General features: G+C 34.4%; 1 protein-coding gene across 1 annotated transcript in view; it reads right to left on the bottom strand.

The window, feature by feature from the left end:
- The window catches only part of LOC136025403 (1-acylglycerol-3-phosphate O-acyltransferase Pnpla3-like), a 78,649-nt gene that overhangs the window by 25,521 nt on the left and 32,459 nt on the right, over nucleotides 1-20,669 (bottom strand). The window contains exons 6-7 of the mRNA XM_065701413.1: nucleotides 14,347-14,430; nucleotides 3,835-4,026 (exon numbers count right to left, since the gene is read on the bottom strand). Of these exons, the coding sequence (XP_065557485.1) occupies nucleotides 3,835-4,026; nucleotides 14,347-14,430 (276 nt within the window). The remainder of the gene's footprint in view (nucleotides 1-3,834; nucleotides 4,027-14,346; nucleotides 14,431-20,669) is intronic.

The following is a 20,669-nucleotide window of genomic DNA, read 5'->3' as shown; positions in this document are numbered from 1 at the left end:
ATGTTTATACCTCATTCCGATAAAAAGAGTTCACTGGATCGGTTGGTTCAGTTCAGCTTCCTTGATATCATCTGATCTAATATCTATAGGATTTTGATATACGTTAAGAATTACTCCAGAATCCGTTGTCCTTTTTTTCCTTACGAAACTACTTGAAAATGTAACACCCAACAGCAAAACTGCTTTCTATAATTTAATTCAGAAGCAATTGTCTTTTTTACTCTCTTTTACGTTCCTGTAAAATTACATGACACAACTTAATTTGCCAGAGCTGAAATGCCCTGGTTGGACCAAAATACAGAAATTCCTTTCTTGAGAGGAAATTTCTCGGCGAGGAATTCAAATTTAGGCAAAACAAAACAACAGGCAAATTATATGAGAACTACAGAAAAAAAAACAACAGGCGAATTCATATGTAATACATATGTATTACATTATATATATATATATATATATATATATATATATATATATATATATATATATATATATATATATATATATATATTATATATACATATATATATATATGTATATATATATATATATATATATATATAATATATATATATATATATATATATATATATATATATATATATATATATATATATATATATATATATGTGTGTGTTTGTGTAAGAAAATTAAAAATATTAAAATATAAAAAAAAAAAAACATAAGAACCAAAATAATTCGAGGGAAGGATCAAAGTTGTATTACTTTGTGTATGTGCGATGTCCCAATTTTGCATAATAGAATAGCAGATCCAGGACTTTTGAAGAGGATAGCTAGAATTTTACAATGTTTTCGTTTTTGATCGCCAGATTCGCATTTAGTACAGGAAAACTTTGCAAAAGCCTCCCACCGCTGGATCCGCCACAAGATGCTGTTTATGTGCGAGCCATCACCGGTAATCAGTTAGAGTAAAATTAACAATTCTTAAGAAGAGTAATTTCAACAATAAAATATTCATACTTGAGGTTTGTAACTGAGCATTCCTAGAAATAATTAGAAAATTCTCTACATTTCTACGTCAGATAACATTGCACTTTTCCGTCCACCACTGAACGCAATATCTTATTGTTTTTACGTAAATTTTTACAATAAATTTTACCATTAAAATCGTAAAATTTCGAGGGAAGAATCAAGGTTGTATTACCCTGTGTAGGTGCGAATTTCCAATTTTGCATAATAGAGTAGCAGATCCAGGATTTTTAAAGAGGATGGCTAGAATTTTATAATGTTTTCGGTTTTGATCGCCAGATTCGCATTTAATACAGGAAAACTTCGCAAATGCCTCCCGCCTCTAGATCCACCACAAGATGTTGTTTATATGCGAGCCATTACCGATAATCAGTTAGAATAAAATTAACATCTGACGCACTTCGCCTCTTCTTAAGCAAAGTAACTTCAATCATAAAATATTCATACTTTAGGTTCGGAACTGAGGATTACTAGAAGTAATTAGAAAATCCTCTACATTTCTACGTCAGATGACATTGCTCTTTTCCGTCCACCACTGAACGCAATATCTTATTGTTTTCACCTTAAAAGAAAGATAAAAACATGTAAGTAAACGAAAGAAATTGGTAATTTTTTCCGATTAATGCATTAATGAGACAAACAACAAATAGACATACGTTTAGAATCGGAATTTCACCCTGAATCCAAATGCAACGGTCATTTGCGTCGGCAATAAACTTTTAACCCCACCCCCCTAGTGTGCAAATATATATACCCTGAGTTGTATATATGAACTGAACGTTCAGTAAGTCACATTTTTCCTCAAATTGATTTAACAGTTTTTCAAAATAATGGAAAACTCATAACATATATGTAATTCAGGCTATATATTTCAACATTAGAGGGGGGAGGGGATAAAGTTCATTTCCAACGCAAATGACTGTCACATTTGGACTCAGGATGAAATTCTGATTCTAAAGATATATCTATTTCTTGACTATCTCATTAGTGAGTCAATCGAAAAAAATTACCCAAAATTCTAATAAGTTTACAAATAATTTGTCCAGTCATGGAAATCTGTTTTCACCTTATCATTCTTATCCCAAGTACCCGGCAAACACCCCTGATTACTTGTGACAATCTTAAAATAATAAAACATGAATATTCGAATAAAAATAAGGGATAAAGACAGGCATGGCCAGGGAGAAGGTGAGGTTAATCCTTAATTTCTTTGCGTAAACCATGCCTTTTTTACTAATTTTTATGGATTTACAACCCCACCAATGAAAAAGGGACTTGTGTATAAGGCGGCGTAGTACCAAAAGTCAAACTGGTAAGCAATTACGCTCATCGAAGAAATTAAGCTTCAAAACGAAGAAAAATTTCCGCTGAATAGGAAAGCAATTGCAAAGTTAATGCCATTGAAGTAGAATGTCTAATTAACTTGATTATTTCTCTTCCTTTTCGCCTAATGACTATAAACCAGTGTATTTACAATATTTTCTCTTGTTTTCTATATGTTAAAAACTGAAGAATAGCTTTATCATTTATGAGTCAAAACAATTTGGATCCACGGTTGACTGTTAGAACACTTTCAGAAATCAACGATAAAATAGCAGAACTGAGAAGCGTTCCAAATTGAGAAGTTCTACTCCGGGATAAGTTTTTTTCCCTTAAATAAACGTCACACTCAACTCATGAATTGAAAATCTGTCGTTAAAACACACATCAGGATTTTTTTTCCAAAATCTGACTTAATTATTATAAAATGGAAATCGCTATTCAGGATTCCAGTTACGCAGAATGATCTTTGGGACGGCAGTCCTTTCCCAGTCTCCGCCAAATCTTGACGTATTTTTTATTTGAGCCCCCCCCCCACACAATTAAAATATTTGTACGTGCCTGGTTGTATATTTACATTTTTTTTTAATACGACTTAAAGTTGCACAAAGCATGCCAAAATCAGACTTACACGTTGCTATGATAATTCAAAGGACATTATATAAAAATTTTAGAACAACTTTGTGTGTAGCCCATAGACTCAAACCAGATTAGCTCTATTAAGTGGCCAAATCCTTTACTCTCCTCTTATTATTATCAAAATATTCTATTCCGGCGTTCAAAGATATTTTATATATTCTTTCTTTTGCGAGTTTTTATTTCCTAGTTGATTATTCCATATCCTTAATGTCTCCCCCCCCAAGAAAAAATATTACTTTCATGTACATACAATTGTATTTATATCAGACAAAAAACAAAAGTGATACATTTTAAAGTTTCTCTACTCTCAAAATTCAAGCTGAGTCAACTACAGTCTTTTGAGTTAAAGTAGCTGAAGCACGAGTTACAACAGCCTCGTATTCAATATATCTTTTTTTCGGGATAGAACAGCAAGAGTAAACAGTAATAGAAGTATTCGTATCTCCTCATCCTCACTCATTAAAAAAAATTACTCACTCCGTTTAACTCATTGCTCCCCGACCTCACAAAACAGAAATGACATAAAATGAAAGAGCAGAGATGCGACAGAAGAGACTAGTCCCATGAAGAAAAGACAATTCATAAACAAGGATACTCACTGATGAGAGAGAGAGGGAGGGGGTTACTGAAAATTTTACAGGGGACTAGGATTCGAAAAAAGTTGGTTTTCCTTTTGCCCAAAAAGAATTTTTCTTGAAAATTACGAAATTTTTCAATATAGTATGTTTTAGCTGTTATAGCTTCCATAGAAGGAGAGGGTGGGGGTGAGACCCCGCAGCCTTCTGATGAAAGGCTGGTTAAAAGAAATGACTGGATTTAAAAATGGCTGCATTAACTTAAAAAAATGTTTCCTCGATCTGAATACGCCTTAATAAGTTTTATTTTTACCTGTAGTTGTGACTCGCAATCAGTACATGAGGATTGTTTTGATAGAATGTTTAATCGACATGAAGATGATCTTGCATAACTTGAAAAAGATGAAGCAGAAGACGACAAGCATCGGCCGCATGCAACTAAGTTTCTTGTGTGTAAAAACTTTCGAGCGTCATCGAAACCTTGCTGACAAATTTTGGACAGTGTCTAGAAAAATCGAAGATTTTTAATTTGCAACAATTAAATAAATAAATATGACAAACCAGTGCACATGCCTGGTGGCATACTTTAGCACTGACAATGTTACAATGTTACATACCCTACGAAAATAAAAACTAGCACTGACAATGTTACAATGATACATACACTACGAAAATAAAAACTAGCACAGACAATGTTACAATGATACATACACTACGAAAATAAAAACTAGCACTGACAATGTTACAATGATACATACACTACGAAAATAAAAACTAGCACTGACAATGTTACAATATTACATACCCTACGAAAATAAAAACTAGCACTGACAATGTTACAATGTTACATACCCTACGAAAATAAAAACTAGCACTGACAATGTTACAATGATACATACACTACGAAAATAAAAACTAGCACTGACAATGTTACAATGATACATACCCTACGAAAATAAAAACTAGCACTGACAATGTTACAATGATACATACACTACGAAAATAAAAACTAGCACTGACAATGTTACAATGTTACATACCCTACGAAAATAAAAACTAGCAATGACAATGTTACAAAGTTACATACCCTACGAAAATAAAAACTAGCACTGACAATGTTACAATGTTACATACCCTACGAAAATAAAAACTAGCACTGACAATGTTACAATGATACATACACTACGAAAATAAAAACTAGCACTGACAATGTTACAATGATACATACCCTACGAAAATAAAAACTAGCACTGACAATGTTACAATGATACATACACTACGAAAATAAAAACTAGCACTGACAATGTTACAATGATACATACACTACGAAAATAAAAACTAGCACTGACAATGTTACAATGTTACATACCCTACGAAAATAAAAACTAGCACTGACAATGTTACAATGATACATACACTACGAAAATAAAAACTAGCACTGACAATGTTACAATGATACATACACTACGAAAATAAAAACTAGCACTGACAATGTTACAATGATACATACCCTACGAAAATAAAAACTAGCACTGACAATGTTACAATGTTACATACCCTACGAAAATAAAAACTAGCACTGACAATGTTACAATGATACATACACTACGAAAATAAAAACTAGCACTGACAATGTTACAATGATACATACACTACGAAAATAAAAACTAGCACTGACAATGTTACAATGATACATACACTACGAAAATAAAAACTAGCACTGACAATGTTACAATGATACATACACTACGAAAATAAAAACTAGCACTGACAATGTTACAATGTTACATACCCTACGAAAATAAAAACTAGCACTGACAATGTTACAATGTTACATACCCTACGAAAATAAAAACTAGCACTGACAATGTTACAACGTTACATACCCTACGAAAATAAAAACTAGCACTGACAATGTTACAATGTTACATACCCTACGAAAATAAAAACTAGCACTGACAATGTTACAATGATACATACACTACGAAAATAAAAACTAGCACTGACAATGTTACAATGATACATACCCTACGAAAATAAAAACTAGCACTGACAATGTTACAATGTTACATACCCTACGAAAATAAAAACTAGCACTGACAATGTTACAATGTTACATACCCTACGAAAATAAAAACTAGCACTGACAATGTTACAATGATACATACACTACGAAAATAAAAACTAGCACTGACAATGTTACAATGATACATACCCTACGAAAATAAAAACTAGCACTGACAATGTTACAATGTTACATACCCTACGAAAATAAAAACTAGCACTGACAATGTTACAATGATACATACACTACGAAAATAAAAACTAGCACTGACAATGTTACAATGTTACATACCCTACGAAAATAAAAACTAGCACTGACAATGTTACAATGATACATACACTACGAAAATAAAAACTAGCACTGACAATGTTACAATGTTACATACCATACGAAAATAAAAACTAGCACTGACAATGTTACAATGATACATACACTACGAAAATAAAAACTAGCACTGACAATGTTACAATGATACATACCCTACGAAAATAAAAACTAGCACTGACAATGTTACAATGTTACATACCCTACGATAATAAAAACTAGCACTGACAATGTTACAATGATACATACACTACGAAAATAAAAACTAGCACTGACAATGTTACAATGATACATACACTACGAAAACAAAAACTAGCACTGACAATGTTACAATGTTACATACCCTACGAAAATAAAAACTAGCACTGACAATGTTACAATGTTACATACCCTACGAAAATAAAAACTAGCACTGACAATGTTACAATGATACATACACTACGAAAATAAAAACTAGCACTGACAATGTTACAATGATACATACCCTACGAAAATAAAAACTAGCACTGACAATGTTACAATGTTACATACCCTACGAAAATAAAAACTAGCACTGACAATGTTACAATGATACATACACTACGAAAATAAAAACTAGCACTGACAATGTTACAATGATACATGCCCTACGAAAATAAAAACTAGCACTGACAATGTTACAATGTTACATAACCTACGAAAATAAAAACTAGCACTGACAATGTTACAATGATACATACACTACGAAAATAAAAACTAGCACTGACAATGTTACAATGATACATACACTACGAAAATAAAAACTAGCACTGACAATGTTACATACCCTACGAAAATAAAAACTAGCACTGACAATGTTACAATGATACATACCCTACGAAAATAAAAACTAGCACTGACAATGTTACAATGTTACATACCCTACGAAAATAAAAACTAGCAATGACAATGTTACAATGTTACATACCCTACGAAAATAAAAAAACTAGCACTGACAATGTTACATACCCTACGAAAATAAAAACTAGCACTGACAATGTTACAATGTTACATACCCTACGAAAATAAAAACTAGCACTGACAATGTTACAATGTTACATACCCTACGAAAATAAAAACTAGCACTGACAATGTTACAATGATACATACACTACGAAAATAAAAACTAGCACTGACAATGTTACAATGATACATACCCTACGAAAATAAAAACTAGCACTGACAATGTTACAATGTTACATACCCTACGAAAATAAAAACTAGCACTGACAATGTTACAATGATACATACACTACGAAAATAAAAACTAGCACTGACAATGTTACTTACATTAGCACTGACAAAATAAAAATAAATCAAGCCAAAGTAAATACAAGCCTACAGCATCAGCATAAATATATATATATAAAACAAAAGAATATAATTCCCCGCAACATATTAAACACAAAAGACCTTATCATTTGATATTTAATTCAATATTTGAAAACCCGTCATAACTTACATATAAATCCGTCATACCTTTACTCCTCGCACCCAATAATTTTGACAGATTTCAACTTTGCGATTTTATTTTGCAACTTTTTAATAAATAATAAGTTCATTAAATCTGAAAAAATTATTTTCATCACTGCTTCGTTAAGTTTTTTTTTAATAATTTTAAAAACTCGTGCTTATTGCTACATTCTCGTACTGATATTGGAATTGAGTTCCAAATTTTTGACCCAGTATGACGGATGCTGAAACCCGCTCTTGATGTAGGACGAAATTCACATGAAAAATCTGAACGATGAGTGGTTGGATAGTTATGAAATTGGGAATTAGTTGAAAAAATACCAGAGAAATTTGAAGGTAAACTATTGTATAAATAATCATGACAAATATTAGAAATAGAAATTGTATGAAGTTGATCCAAAGAATATATTCCTGAATTCCCATATAAGTGTCTAACTGAAGATCCATGCTCAACATTAAAAAGAATTCTCATTGCTTTATTCTGGAGTATTTGGAGAGATTTAAATACAGATCAAAAAGTAGAAGCCCAAACAGAAATACAATAAAGAAAATATGGGTGGACAAAAGAATAATAAATTGCTTATAAAATATTTTTAGGAAACAAATAACGAAGACGTGATAGAATACCAATATTTCGGGAAATTTTTAACGATAGTGTTTTCACATGTTTATAAAACGACAAATTTTCATCTAAAATAACACCAAGGTACTTAAACTGATCAACCCTTTTTAATTCAAGACCATTCAACAAAAGAGAGAATCCATCTGAAATGACCGATCCAGTTCGCGAAAACAACATAGATTGGCATTTTTTCTCATTAAGAGCTAGTAAATTCCTTGAGTACCAAAAAGATACACCTTGTAACGTGCATTCAAGATTATGGAAAAGAAGTGCTAAGGCCTGGTGAGAGGAAAAAATTACTACATCATCAGCAAACATAATAATGTTACAAAGAGGCAAAACATCCGGTAAATCATTTATAAAAAGAAGAAATAAAACAGGCCCAAGGACAGAGCCCTGAGGTATTCCATAATTAATCTGAAAAGTATCTGAACGAAGATCACAGGACTTATCGATACATTCTAGTCGTCTCCCAGAAAGATAAGATGCAAAAACATTAAGAGTTTGTGATGAAAATCCATAAGACTTAAGTTTCATAAGAAGCAAAGAATGATTTACAGTGTCAAACGCTTTAGCGACATCAAGGAAAATAGCCAAAGCATGTTGATCACCATCTAATGAGTCATTTATATTCAATAAAAGTTCATGAATTGCCAGTTCAGTTGACTTTCCCTTTATAAATCCATATTGAGAAGTGTGTAATATCTTATTATCGAATAAATATTTTTGTAATTGACTATTTACAATTTTTTCCAAAATTTTACTATAAACTGAAAGCAAAGAAATACCTCTATAATCTGAATAATCAGTTGAATTACCGGCTTTAGATAATGCTATAACATTTGTTTTTTTTTAAAGCTCAGGAAAAATCCCATGTGTAAGTGATAGATTAAAAATATGCGCCAATAAAGGGGAAAGGCTCAACGCTAACTGTTTAACAATTTGCGCTGAAAATCCAAATTCATCCATAGAAAAATTTTGTTTAAGCTTCATAATAATTTTTTCTATCTCCTGAGGCGCAATCTCAGAAAAAGTAAAAATTCTTTCCGCATGTTGCTCATTACCTGGAATAATAGGGGAATTCAGCTGTGCACTCATAGTCGATGCAAGTCTAGAACCAATATTACTAAAATAATCTCCCAAAGCATTTGAAGTATCTTTAGGTTGTGTAATTTTTTTCCCCATTTATTTCCAGGCAATGTACACAAGTACTCTTACGACTATGAGGACGTATTCTTTCATTTATCATTTGCCATGTCTCTCATATCAGATTTATATTCCAGGAATTTATCATTATAGAATTTTCTCTTCCCATGTCTTATAATAGAATTTAGCTTATTCCTATAAACTCTATACTCCTGAAAAGATTCGGGTGTCTGCAATTTTAAATAATTCTTACACTTTTTATTTTCATGTTTTAGTGATACCAAAATACCCTCTGAAATCCACGGATCAAATCTCTGCGCAAACTTTCCATGCAAAACACGTGTCGAAGAAGCCCTACCCCGCAGTCGAATCATTTGATCAATAAAATTCGAAAATGCAGCATTTGCATCATCTGAATTATAAACCAAACTCCAATCATGATCCTTAATTAACTGCCGAAGGACTTTACAATCAATCCATTCAAATCGTTTTTTCGCATTATTCCTTATTGAATCACGATGTTGTTTATTACTATTTTTTAAATCAAGAAGAACACTCACCGGAAAATGATCTGACATATCAGACAAAATTACAAACGACCTTGTTGCATGGACTAAATCAGAAGAATAAAATATATTATCCAATAGTGTAGCTGTATTAGCTGTGACTCGAGTTGGGAGAGATATACTTGGAAGAAAACTGGAACACAGCATCATGCATAGAAAATCCTTATTATTGCCAATATCGAGATTCAACAAATCAAAATTGAAGTCACCAGAAATTATAATCGGTTTCCTAGACGCTTCTAGGTTTTTTTAACAGCGGCTCTAAAACTTCAAAAAAATCTCTAGGATTGCCAGACGGAGGTCTATAAACAGACCAAAAAATAAATGGGTTACAGCCCAAGGGGTCAACTTCAACAAAAATTGTCTCACATAACCCTTCCTCAAAAACAGAAAAATCACTGAGAACTCGAAAAGACCAATCATCACGAATATACAATATCTGCCCTCCCCTCCTATTCTGACACCTTGTACGTGAAATACACTTCATCCCAGGCAGATCTAACATTGTAAGAGGTGTATTAGCAGACAAAAAAGTTTCACAAACCCCGACAATGTCCTTAGGACTAGATGTAAGCAAGAACTTGAGTTCGCTGAATGCACTTTGCAACCCTTGCGCATTCACATGTAACGATTGGATCAGAAATTCACACTTGTTAGACTGATTGGTTAGAATGCCACCCGAAGAAAATTCACACTCTGGAAGATTTTTCACATAAAACATATCTTTCTCACTGCCAGTTGCTGAATTTAGAATAACATCAAGTTTCAAACGAGAATCAAGAAAAGACTGAAAACGATCCATAAAGAAAGAAAAAGGAAAACAAAAATCACCAATTTTTGTAATTAAGCCACGGGCTCTTTTGACACATTACGAATCTGAACTACGTCAGAAATCGATCTACACGGAATGTTTTGTGAACCACATTTAACATAAATAACACCACGTAAAGTCCATACATTTTTTTAATCAAATTTATTGCGCCCAAGCTTGTAAATTTCTTGCCTTTCCCTGGTCAAAGCCTCGTTCACATAGATTCGGGAGCCCTTCAAATTCTTACGACTACGCAGTATCTCCACCGCAGATGGCTCAGTAAAAAAAGTAAGTTCAATCGGAGTCTTAGTTTCAGAAGCAGATCCAAAACGTATTGCACTCTTGATAACGGATTTGTCTAAACTGAGTCCCATTTCAATGTTGAGTCGATCTAGTATTTTTTCACCAAGACGGGGTAAATCCAGAGCAGAAGAGTCTATGCCTGACACAATAACCTTGCTAAGAAGCGCGGACTGACTTACATCGTCTAGCTTGGTTTCAAGTTTCTGGAGCTTCGCCCCATTATGAACGATTTTGGACCGTAAGTCAGTAAGGTTTTTTTTTCAATACGTTCAAATTTGGCCTTAAACTGGAGTTCGATCGCCTCATAAATACCTTGGGTAACAGTGTCAAGAAAATCGGCCTTGAGTTGCGATCCTGACTAACTCCCTAGTCTGTTAAACTCGTCTTCCACTCTCTTCCGAATTTCGTCTCCAGTGCCATCACGAAGATTTACAATTTCAGTCTGCATCAAATTCACAGATTCACAGATTTCCAGCTACAGACAGAACCAAAGATTATGAAAACTTAAGAAACAAAGAAGAAAATTGCCATGAAAAATAAATGTTCCTACATTTTTCAGAAATACTGTGGATGACCGTTCACCTAGTTGGTAATCCAGATTATCCTAATACCGTCAGGTAACGCAAATAATAAACAGTAAGCAATGTATTACCATCTGGGGATCTAGGTTATAAAATATAATAAGAAGCTCAGTAATAGTGATTTACCAGTAACACCTTCCATTTTTAAGAGTCTTTACGTATGCCCCTATTACTGGGAATCGTACTATTTAATCAAATTGTACCACCAGATCACAGCTTAGATACCAATATATAGTTATGAAAACTCCTACCTTGCCCATGAGAAGCTTTTGGTATAGAGATCTGAACTTGACGCCTCCTCCAAGCCCGCGCTCCGACGCGTAGATCGTACTACAGCACCATAGGCGGAACGCAATTTTTTTTTGTTGCATACACAGCTTATAGCGCGTTTACACGGACGAGAATTCCCGTCGCGGACAAAGGAATTCTGGTCCACTTGAAAGGATTCCGTTCGTGAATCCGGGTAGAAAAAAAGTCTAGCGACCAGCAAGGATTCCTTTCACCGAGACCGTTTTTGACCAATTCTGCTTGATGTGTAGGCAAGAAGAACGAGAATATTTACAGTTTTGTTGATTTTGGCCGACAAACAAATAACATGTCAGTAAAGAATCATCCCAAAATTACTGATTTAATCTGTTTGGTGCAGGACAAGCCTTGTATTTATGACACTGCTCACCAAGACTACAAGAAAACAAAGCTAAAAGACTTGCTTTGGGCTGAGATTTCAGAACAGCTGAATGAGATTTCAGATTCAGCTGTTCTGAAATCTCAGCCCAAGGCTGAGATTTCAGAACAGCTGAATGAACCAGGTTAGGAAATTGGAACTTTTGGGGATGGTCTACAGGCTAAAGTATGCCCTATAGTTCTATTGGTAAAATTCTAGTTAATTGACTTCTTCCTATCTCAGAAATGGTTTAGATTAAGAAAATGAAACTTTCAGGGATGAATCTACAGACTAAAGTATGTCTTGGGAAGGTATTTTGAAGCAACTACATCCACTCCTTCTCCCTCTAGAGGGCCCTGACCTTTAAAAATGTGTGTTATAAAAGTGAAACCTTGCAAAATAGATCTTCTGCTTAATTGAAGTACAACAAAATTGTTTTCAGCTTCATAACTTTGCTCAATTCCATTTTATAAGGTTTTAAAGATATGCAAATACACTTCCTAAATTTTGAAAAAAAAAAAAAAACATTGATACGGCTCCAAATTCTACTCAAATAACAGGAATTGTATTTTCAGAACTAAAGGCAGCGAAAAAGGAACTAGTAACTGAAAATTATGGTAAAATGATGTTTTGTGGGAAAAGAATCTTTTCCCACTTTTCCCTCTGTGTGTAAACATAAATCCTGTCTCCGAGACAGGATTCCCGTCAAGTTTTCCTCTCTGTGTAAACTCAGCATTAGATACCAATATTGGTTATCTAAGCTGTGCTGCCAGTCTCCTGTCTCCAGCCGCTAGCATCGCTACCACGCACCGTGTCCCAAAAATAAATCGAGTTTTCATAACTGTATTGGTATCTAAGCTGTGCATCAGATATACATCGAATAGCCAAAACTCATCATTAATTTTTACTGTAGTAAGCAAATGTTTAAATATTGAAACCTGAAATGGGTGCTTTAAATACAACTTGATTCTGTCTGTTTCATTTCATACCCTTCTTTTCTGAATACGGTTTAATGAGTTTTACTTTTGTTCTCACATTTTCAATATATTCTCACATCTTCAGAAATACTGTGGATGACCATTCATCGAGATAACTGTGAATTACCATACATCCAGTTGGTAATCCAGATTACACCTATTGCTGTCTGATATTCCAGATAATTAACGATAATCAATGTATTACCATCTGGTAATCTAGGTGACAAAATATAATAAGAAACTCAGCAATAGATATTTTCCAATAACACCTTCCGTTTTTTAGAGTTTTTCCTCTAGGTATACCCGTCTTACTGGGAATTGTACTATTTAATCAAATCAAACGAACAGGTATAAATCAAATAGCCAAAATTCAATACTAATTTGTACACTAGTTAGCAAATGATTAGACACAAACAACTTAGAAACAATAGGGAATTTTTTTCCAAGACAGTGGAATTCAATTCAGTGGATATTAACAAAAACAACTTAGAAACAAACAAAAACAACTTGAAAACAATAGGTAATTTTTTTCAGAGACAGTGGAATTCAATTCTGTGAATATTAACAAAAACAACTTAGAAACAAACAAAAACAACTTAGAAACAATAGGAAATTTTTTTTCCAAGACAGTGGAATTCCATTCCGTGGATATTAACAGAAACAACTTAGAAACAAACAAAAAAAACCTTAGAAACAGTAGGAAAATTTTTTTCCAAGACAATGGAAATCAATTTAGTGGATATTTTGGCCCTATGTCCAAGGGCCGTCTTCAGCACAACACCAGTGGATGTTCTAAGTTGTTTTTGTTTGATATGGAAAGGCAGTGTGGTCTTCGTCGCTATTTAGCAAATGATTAAATATCAAAACCCGAAACGGTTTTTAAATATAACTTGTTTTATCTGTTTCATTTTATACCCTTTTTTTCTGGCATGCGTCCTTAATTAATATTCTGCTGTTCCTCCAACAGACTAAGCCTCTTGGGGTAAACAGCCGTTTTGTACTTGTAAAGATAATTTTTTGATGATTAAAATGGCATGTTGCCAAGAAAATGCAGCTTTGTACATGTTTCTTTTTCTATAGAGGAACTCAAGCAGAAGAATTTATTGGATTAAACAAACGCCCGTTAGCAGGAATTTATTTCTGAGGAGAGGGGTCAATTTAGAGCAAATAAACAAAAATAGAGAAATCACGAAGGACCACGAAGCCCCTTCCCCAAAGCATGCACTTCGCATCTAAGAGATTTATTTAACACTGTCAAAAGTCAAAATTGTTTACCTCTGCCGCTGGTGGGAACATAATATGAGCCATCCGTATTATATTTTTTCGGCTGAATTCGATACTTGTATTTGCCAAGATCACCTGAAAGAGATGCTAAACATTAATCCACATGATGGGTGTTCATGCGGAAGCAAGATCGTATGTATTTTCAAACGTGTCTTTAGTTAATACAACGTGATTAGTGACCAGTGTCGTGAAATAGGCAGAATTTAAAGACATTAGTTTTTGCCTTTCAAGACATAATAGTTGATCATATATTTTCAAAAATTAGGGAAATGTTTTAAATAGTAAGAAAGGTGATTGCTGATTGCACTGGCAAATCCAGGGGGGCTGGGCCCCAAGGTTTTTTTTCTGGCGCCCTCATTCCTTGTTTTTTCTGTTTGTCACTTAAAAAAAAAATGTCAATTTGGTCAATTGTTGGCAATCTTGTCACATCCCCCCCCCCAGATTTTTCTTATCGGCACCCTTGTCAAATTTCCCCGCCCCACTCCAGGATATTGCTCTAGAGCCGCCCTGGGTGATTCGCAACCAATGTCAAAGAGCAAAAAAAAAACAAAAAAAACAATCTGCTGACCAATAGCGTAAATGGATGGATCGAGGGGTTCAGGCACGCAGAGGTTTTTGTCCCCCGGCTAGATTTTGAAAGCGTCTTTTGTTTAGGCATTTTCGTTGAAAGACGCTTTTATTAGTGTTTTCATTAAAAGAAACTGAAAAAACGACAAATCTGCCCTCCTCTCAATTTTTTTGATAATTAAATCTACTACTGTCTACTTTCAGACACTACAAGGATCTATCTAAATAAGCTTAGCTTTTTAATTGAAACATGAATTTCAAAAATATAAATTAAGTGTGTTTCAAATGTTTAAACGTAGTTCAACTGGATACTGTTACACTTTAAGTAGTACTGCAGGCTTTTAATTTCAATGTTAAAACTGATTCCTATTTAAATCTTAATTAGTTTTAAATCAACTCCAACTAAATCCGGACTTAAAATCCCATTGAACCAATGTTTGAAGTACAGGTTACCTTTAATAAGCTTCCAGTATTCTTAATAAAATTATTAACTAGGCTGAAACCCCCCACAAAATCAAATATACCCTTTGGGGTAGTATGCATGTAGCCGTGAAGCTTCCAAAGCAAATTACATACAAAATATTTGAATTCACATTTGGGAATAATCGTTAAACCTTGATAAATTCAGGGAGCACGGGCCCAAAGGCTCCTTGCCCGGGTGTAATGCCGGACACTGGTGTATTTCACTTTCTGGTACGATGATGGACTCAATGGGATGTAGGGGGCAAAGCGAAGATTCCCCCTTTATTTTGAAAATACTGTGGGGGGGTATTTTCATAGAAAATGCCCTTCTCTGGTAGTTAACACTGATAAAAAATTAACCCCTCTCCTAGATATGAAGAATAAATTTTGTTCGCCACTGTGCCACCAAAATGTTGCATGTTCATTTTAGATGGAATCACATCAGGGCTGTTTAAACAAGAGCTAAGAGCTCATATGACACTTGTGACGAGGCAAGAAGAGCTAAGAGCAAAGAGCTCATATGGTATGAGCTCTAACGAAATTTTAAGAATCAATAGATTGATTTAAAAGGAAAATCAGAGACTTAATGCCGGTCAGGATTTAAAATGAGAGCTCTGAGTCACGATGTCCTTCTAAATATCAATATTCATTAGGATCCAATCACCCACTCGTAAGTTATAAATACCTAATTTTTTTTAATTTTTCCTCTCCCTTTAGCCCCCCAGATGGTCGAATCTGGGAAAACGACTTTATCAAGTCAATTTGTGCAGCTCCCTGACACACCTACCAATTTTCATCGTCCTAGCACGCCCAGAAGCACCAAACTCGCCAAATCACTGAACCCCTCCCCCCCAACTCCCTCAAAGAGAGCGAATCCAGTACGGTTACGTCAATCACGTAAATGTATCAAGGACATTTGCTTATTCTATCCACCAAGCTTCATCCCGATTCCTCCACACCAAGTGTTTTCCAAGATTTCCCCCTTCAACTCCCCCAAATGTCAAAAGATCTGGCCGGGATTTGAAGTAAGAGCTCTGAAACATAAATTCCTTCTAAATATCAAATTTCATTAAGATCCGATCAACTATTCGTAAGATAAAAATACCCCAATTTTCACGTTTTCCAAGAATTCCTGTTTCCCCCTCCAACTCCCCCCAATGTCACAGGATCTGGTCGGAATTTAAAATTAGAGCTTTAAAGCACAAGATCCTTCTAAATATCAATTTCATTAAGATCTAGTCACCCTTTCGTAAGTTACAAATACCTCAATTTTCAAAATTACTCCCCCCCCCCAAACTCCACCAAAGAGAGCAGATCCGGTCCGGTTATGTCGGTCACGTATCTTAGACAAGTTTTTATTCTTCCCATCCAGTTTCATCCTGATCTCTCCGCAAGAGCGAGGTCCTTCTAAATATGAAGTTTCATGAAGATCCGATCAGTCCTTCGTAAGTTAAAAATACGTCATTTTTTCTAATTTTTCAGAATTAATCTCCCCCCCCCCCAATAGAGCGGATCCGATCCAATTATGTAAATCACGTATCTAAGACTTTTGCTCATTTTTCCCACCAAGTTTCATCCCGATCTCTCCAATCTAAGCGTTTTCCATGATTTTAGGTTCCCCCACCCCAATGTCACCAGATCCGGTCGGGATTTAAAATAAGAGCTTTGAGACACGATATCCTTCTAAATATCCAATTTAATTGAGAACCGATCACCCGTTCGTAAGTTAAAAGTACCTCATTTTTTCTAATTTTTCAGAATTAACCCCCCCCCCCCAACTACCCCAAAGAGAGCGGATCCGTTCCAGTTATGTCAATCATGTATCTAGGACTTGTGCTTATTTTTCCCACCAAGTTTCATCCCGATCCCTCCACTCTAAGTGTTTTCCAAGATTTTAGGTTTCCCCCTCCCAAATCCCCCCCCAATGTCATCAGATCCGGTCGGGATTTAAAATAACAGCTCTGAGACCCGATATCCTTCCAAACATCAAATTTCATTAAAATCTGATCAACCGTTCGTAAGTTAAAATACTTCTATTTTTTCAAATTAACTCCCCCCCCCCCAGATGGTCAAATCTTGAAAAAGACTATTTCTAATTTTATCTGGTCCGGTCCCTGATACGCCTGCCAAATTTCATCGTCCTAGCTTACCTGGAAGTGCCTGAAGTAGCAAAACCGGGGCCGACAGAATTTGCGATTGCTGTATGTCACTTGGTTAATACCAAGTGCCATAAAAACCGAAGGAGTCGACAAAATGCCTGGTGATACTGCATGCTAGACATCTAATCAATTTATTTATGTTTAAAAATGTTAAATCTACAATACGAGATTCACCTGAACATGTGTTAGACCTTATTTCAGGGAGAGATCGTCAAGAGTAAAGATTTTCCAGGGATAGGGCAGCGCAAAAAAAACAGACTTCTTTAAAATGTTAGCATTTTATGCAGGGTATGCATTTTAGGCTAGGGATAGCAATTTACCCTGGCCTTCTACTGAGCGTCACGCTGCGGTTAACCTAAATGGTGTTATCTAAAACTAGTGTGAATATCTTGAGACAAACAGTGAGTCGCTGGAAACTTTCCACTGAATTAGATAGCCTTGGGGCCGGCAATGATGTTTCCGCTAGCCTACTTAATCCTTACGTAATACTTGCAAGCCACAACATTATCGTTCGATTCTTACGCAAATCGATCATTCACATATTTTACGAAACAAGTCGCGTATTAATACACGCGTGAGTATCATGAGCAATGCCAAAGGGGATAGGATCAGATGATTGAATATCGGTTTATCAATCAACATATTAACAAACTAATGACACTTAAAAATTACAAAATTTGCAAAACAAATAGGCAGGAATTCACATCATGCTCCTGAAAGAATGGAAAGGGATCCTGCACGCCTTGGGGGTTACGGAAGATCTCTTTAAAATCCTTTTTTATGCAAGAGAATTCTTTACGAGTTCTTTACTTTTCTTAGTAAATAGTTCAGCTTCTTTCCTAAATATAAAAAGACAAAGTATATTTTACGGAAGTAAGGAGCGAAGCTGAAATAATAAAAAAATGATTGCTTCGCAAATTATGCATGATATATCTGTAGAACTCCTGATATTTTCCAGTTTTTATAAAATCTTAAAAACTAGCACTAACTACAAAATCAACTCAAAAAATGGGTGTAACTATTGGTATTAAAATTCCGTTTTTTAGAGTTTCGGTGACTATTGAGCCGGGTCGCTCCTTACTACAGTAGTTCGTTACGACGAACTGTTTTTCAAGCGCAAATTTTTAGAAATTTATAGATATTGGAAAACGTCCCCAGTATGTTTATATAAACTAGTTTTGTACATATATCTTCTTGCCAAATCAAGTTTCAACTTTGCTGTTTATCTCCATAAGAATTTCTTTGTAATTTTAAATCAGTTTTTTCTAATATATACAAGAAACCTTACAGAAAAATCTTTGTTTGATTAAACTCGTGGGACTTAATAAGTCAACATGATATTCGTTAAAATAGGGCATTAAATACAGGTTGTACTTCCTACCTCCCTTAAACTTCACCCCAAGATACGTGAGGCTTTGCAACATAATTAAAGTCTTAAGGGTATTCTGCCACCATTATTACCTTTGGAAATTTACACACTGAAAATTCAGCTGTTTTTCATAGAAATGAATATATATATAAAAGATGTCTTTTCTCTCGACACTTTTTCTCCAAGACAATTTTTAGTTTTCAGTTATTAAAGTCCTAAGGGTTTTCTGCCACCATTACCTTTGAAAATTTACACGCTGAAAATTAAACTGTTTTCATGGAAATGAATACAAATAATTGACAATGTCTTTCTCTCGACACTTTTTCTCCAAGACAATTTTTAGTTTTCAGTTATTAAAGTCCTAAGGGTTTTCTGCCACCATTACCTTTGAAAATTTACACGCTGAAAATTAAACTGTTTTCATGGAAATGAATACAAATAATTGACAATGTCTTTCTCTCGACACTTTTACTCCAAGACAATTTTTAGTTTTCAGTTATTAAAGTCCTAAGGGTTTTCTGCCACCATTACCTTTGAAAATTTACACGCTGAAAATTAAACTGTTTTCATGGAAATGAATACAAATAATTGACAATGTCTTTCTCTCGACACTTTTTCTCCAAGATAATTTTTAGTTTTCAGTTATTTAAGTCCTAAGGGTTTTCTGCCACCATTACCTTTGAAAATTTACACGCTGAAAATTAAACTGTTTTCATGGAAATGAATACAAATAATTGACAATGTCTTTCTCTCGACACTTTTTCTCCAAGACAATTTTTAGTTTTCAGTTATTAAAGTCCTAAGGGTTTTCTGCCACCATTACCTTTGAAAATTTACACGCTGAAAATTAAACTGTTTTCATGGAAATGAATACAAATAATTGCCAATGTCTTTTCTCTCGACACTTTTTTGTTCAAGACGCGTTTTTTAGTTTTCACTTGTTAAAGTCCTAAGGGTATTCTGCCACTATTACGTTTGGAAGTTTGCAAACTGAAGATTCAACTGTTTTCATGGAAATGAAAATAAATGAACGACAATTTTTTTTTCTCGATACTTTTTTTTCCCAAGACACGTTTTTTAGTTTTCATTTATAAAGTCCTAAGGGTATTCTGCTACTATTACTTTTGAAAATTTACACACAGAAAATTCAAATGTTTTCCGTAGAAATAAAAATAAATAAATGACGATGTCTTTTCACTCGACACTTTTTCCAAGACGCGTTCTTTAGTTTTCACTTATTAAGGAGGATGGGGCAGGGTATATAAGAGCGGGGATCGTAAGCATCCAGTGAAAGTTTTTCGACCATGGAGATCATAATAAGAAGCTAATGATGCTCCCCAACCTTTGTACTCTAAGAATGACATCAAAACCTTCATTGTTGGTACCATATAGCACTTTACGATGAAGTTACTAAGAGAACTTGTAAGAGGTAAATAGGCAGAGGGAAAAGCTTTAAAACAAGCCGTTAAAATTTTCCTTGTGATAATGCGGCAGTCTGCAAGCCCAGGCAGAAAAAAAAAGATAAAATAAGGATATAAAGATAAAATAAAGATATAATACAAGCTAACCATGCAAAAAAGCGATTTTCCTCGTTTTTCGAGACTCGGTGCTCTAAACCTCCACTTAAAACGTTTTTGACCATAAAAAATCGATTGGCTATCCTAAATTTTGCAATCCCCGGCAGTTCTATCTTCTTTTGATAAAAATTGACATTTTGTGGCATAAAATGACGGAAAACCCCACTTTCCTGCAACAGG

Source organism: Artemia franciscana, chromosome 3 (assembly GCF_032884065.1).
Source record: "Artemia franciscana chromosome 3, ASM3288406v1, whole genome shotgun sequence".
Classification (NCBI taxonomy): Eukaryota; Metazoa; Arthropoda; class Branchiopoda; order Anostraca; family Artemiidae; genus Artemia; species Artemia franciscana.
This window is presented reverse-complemented; position numbering and strand designations above follow the sequence as displayed.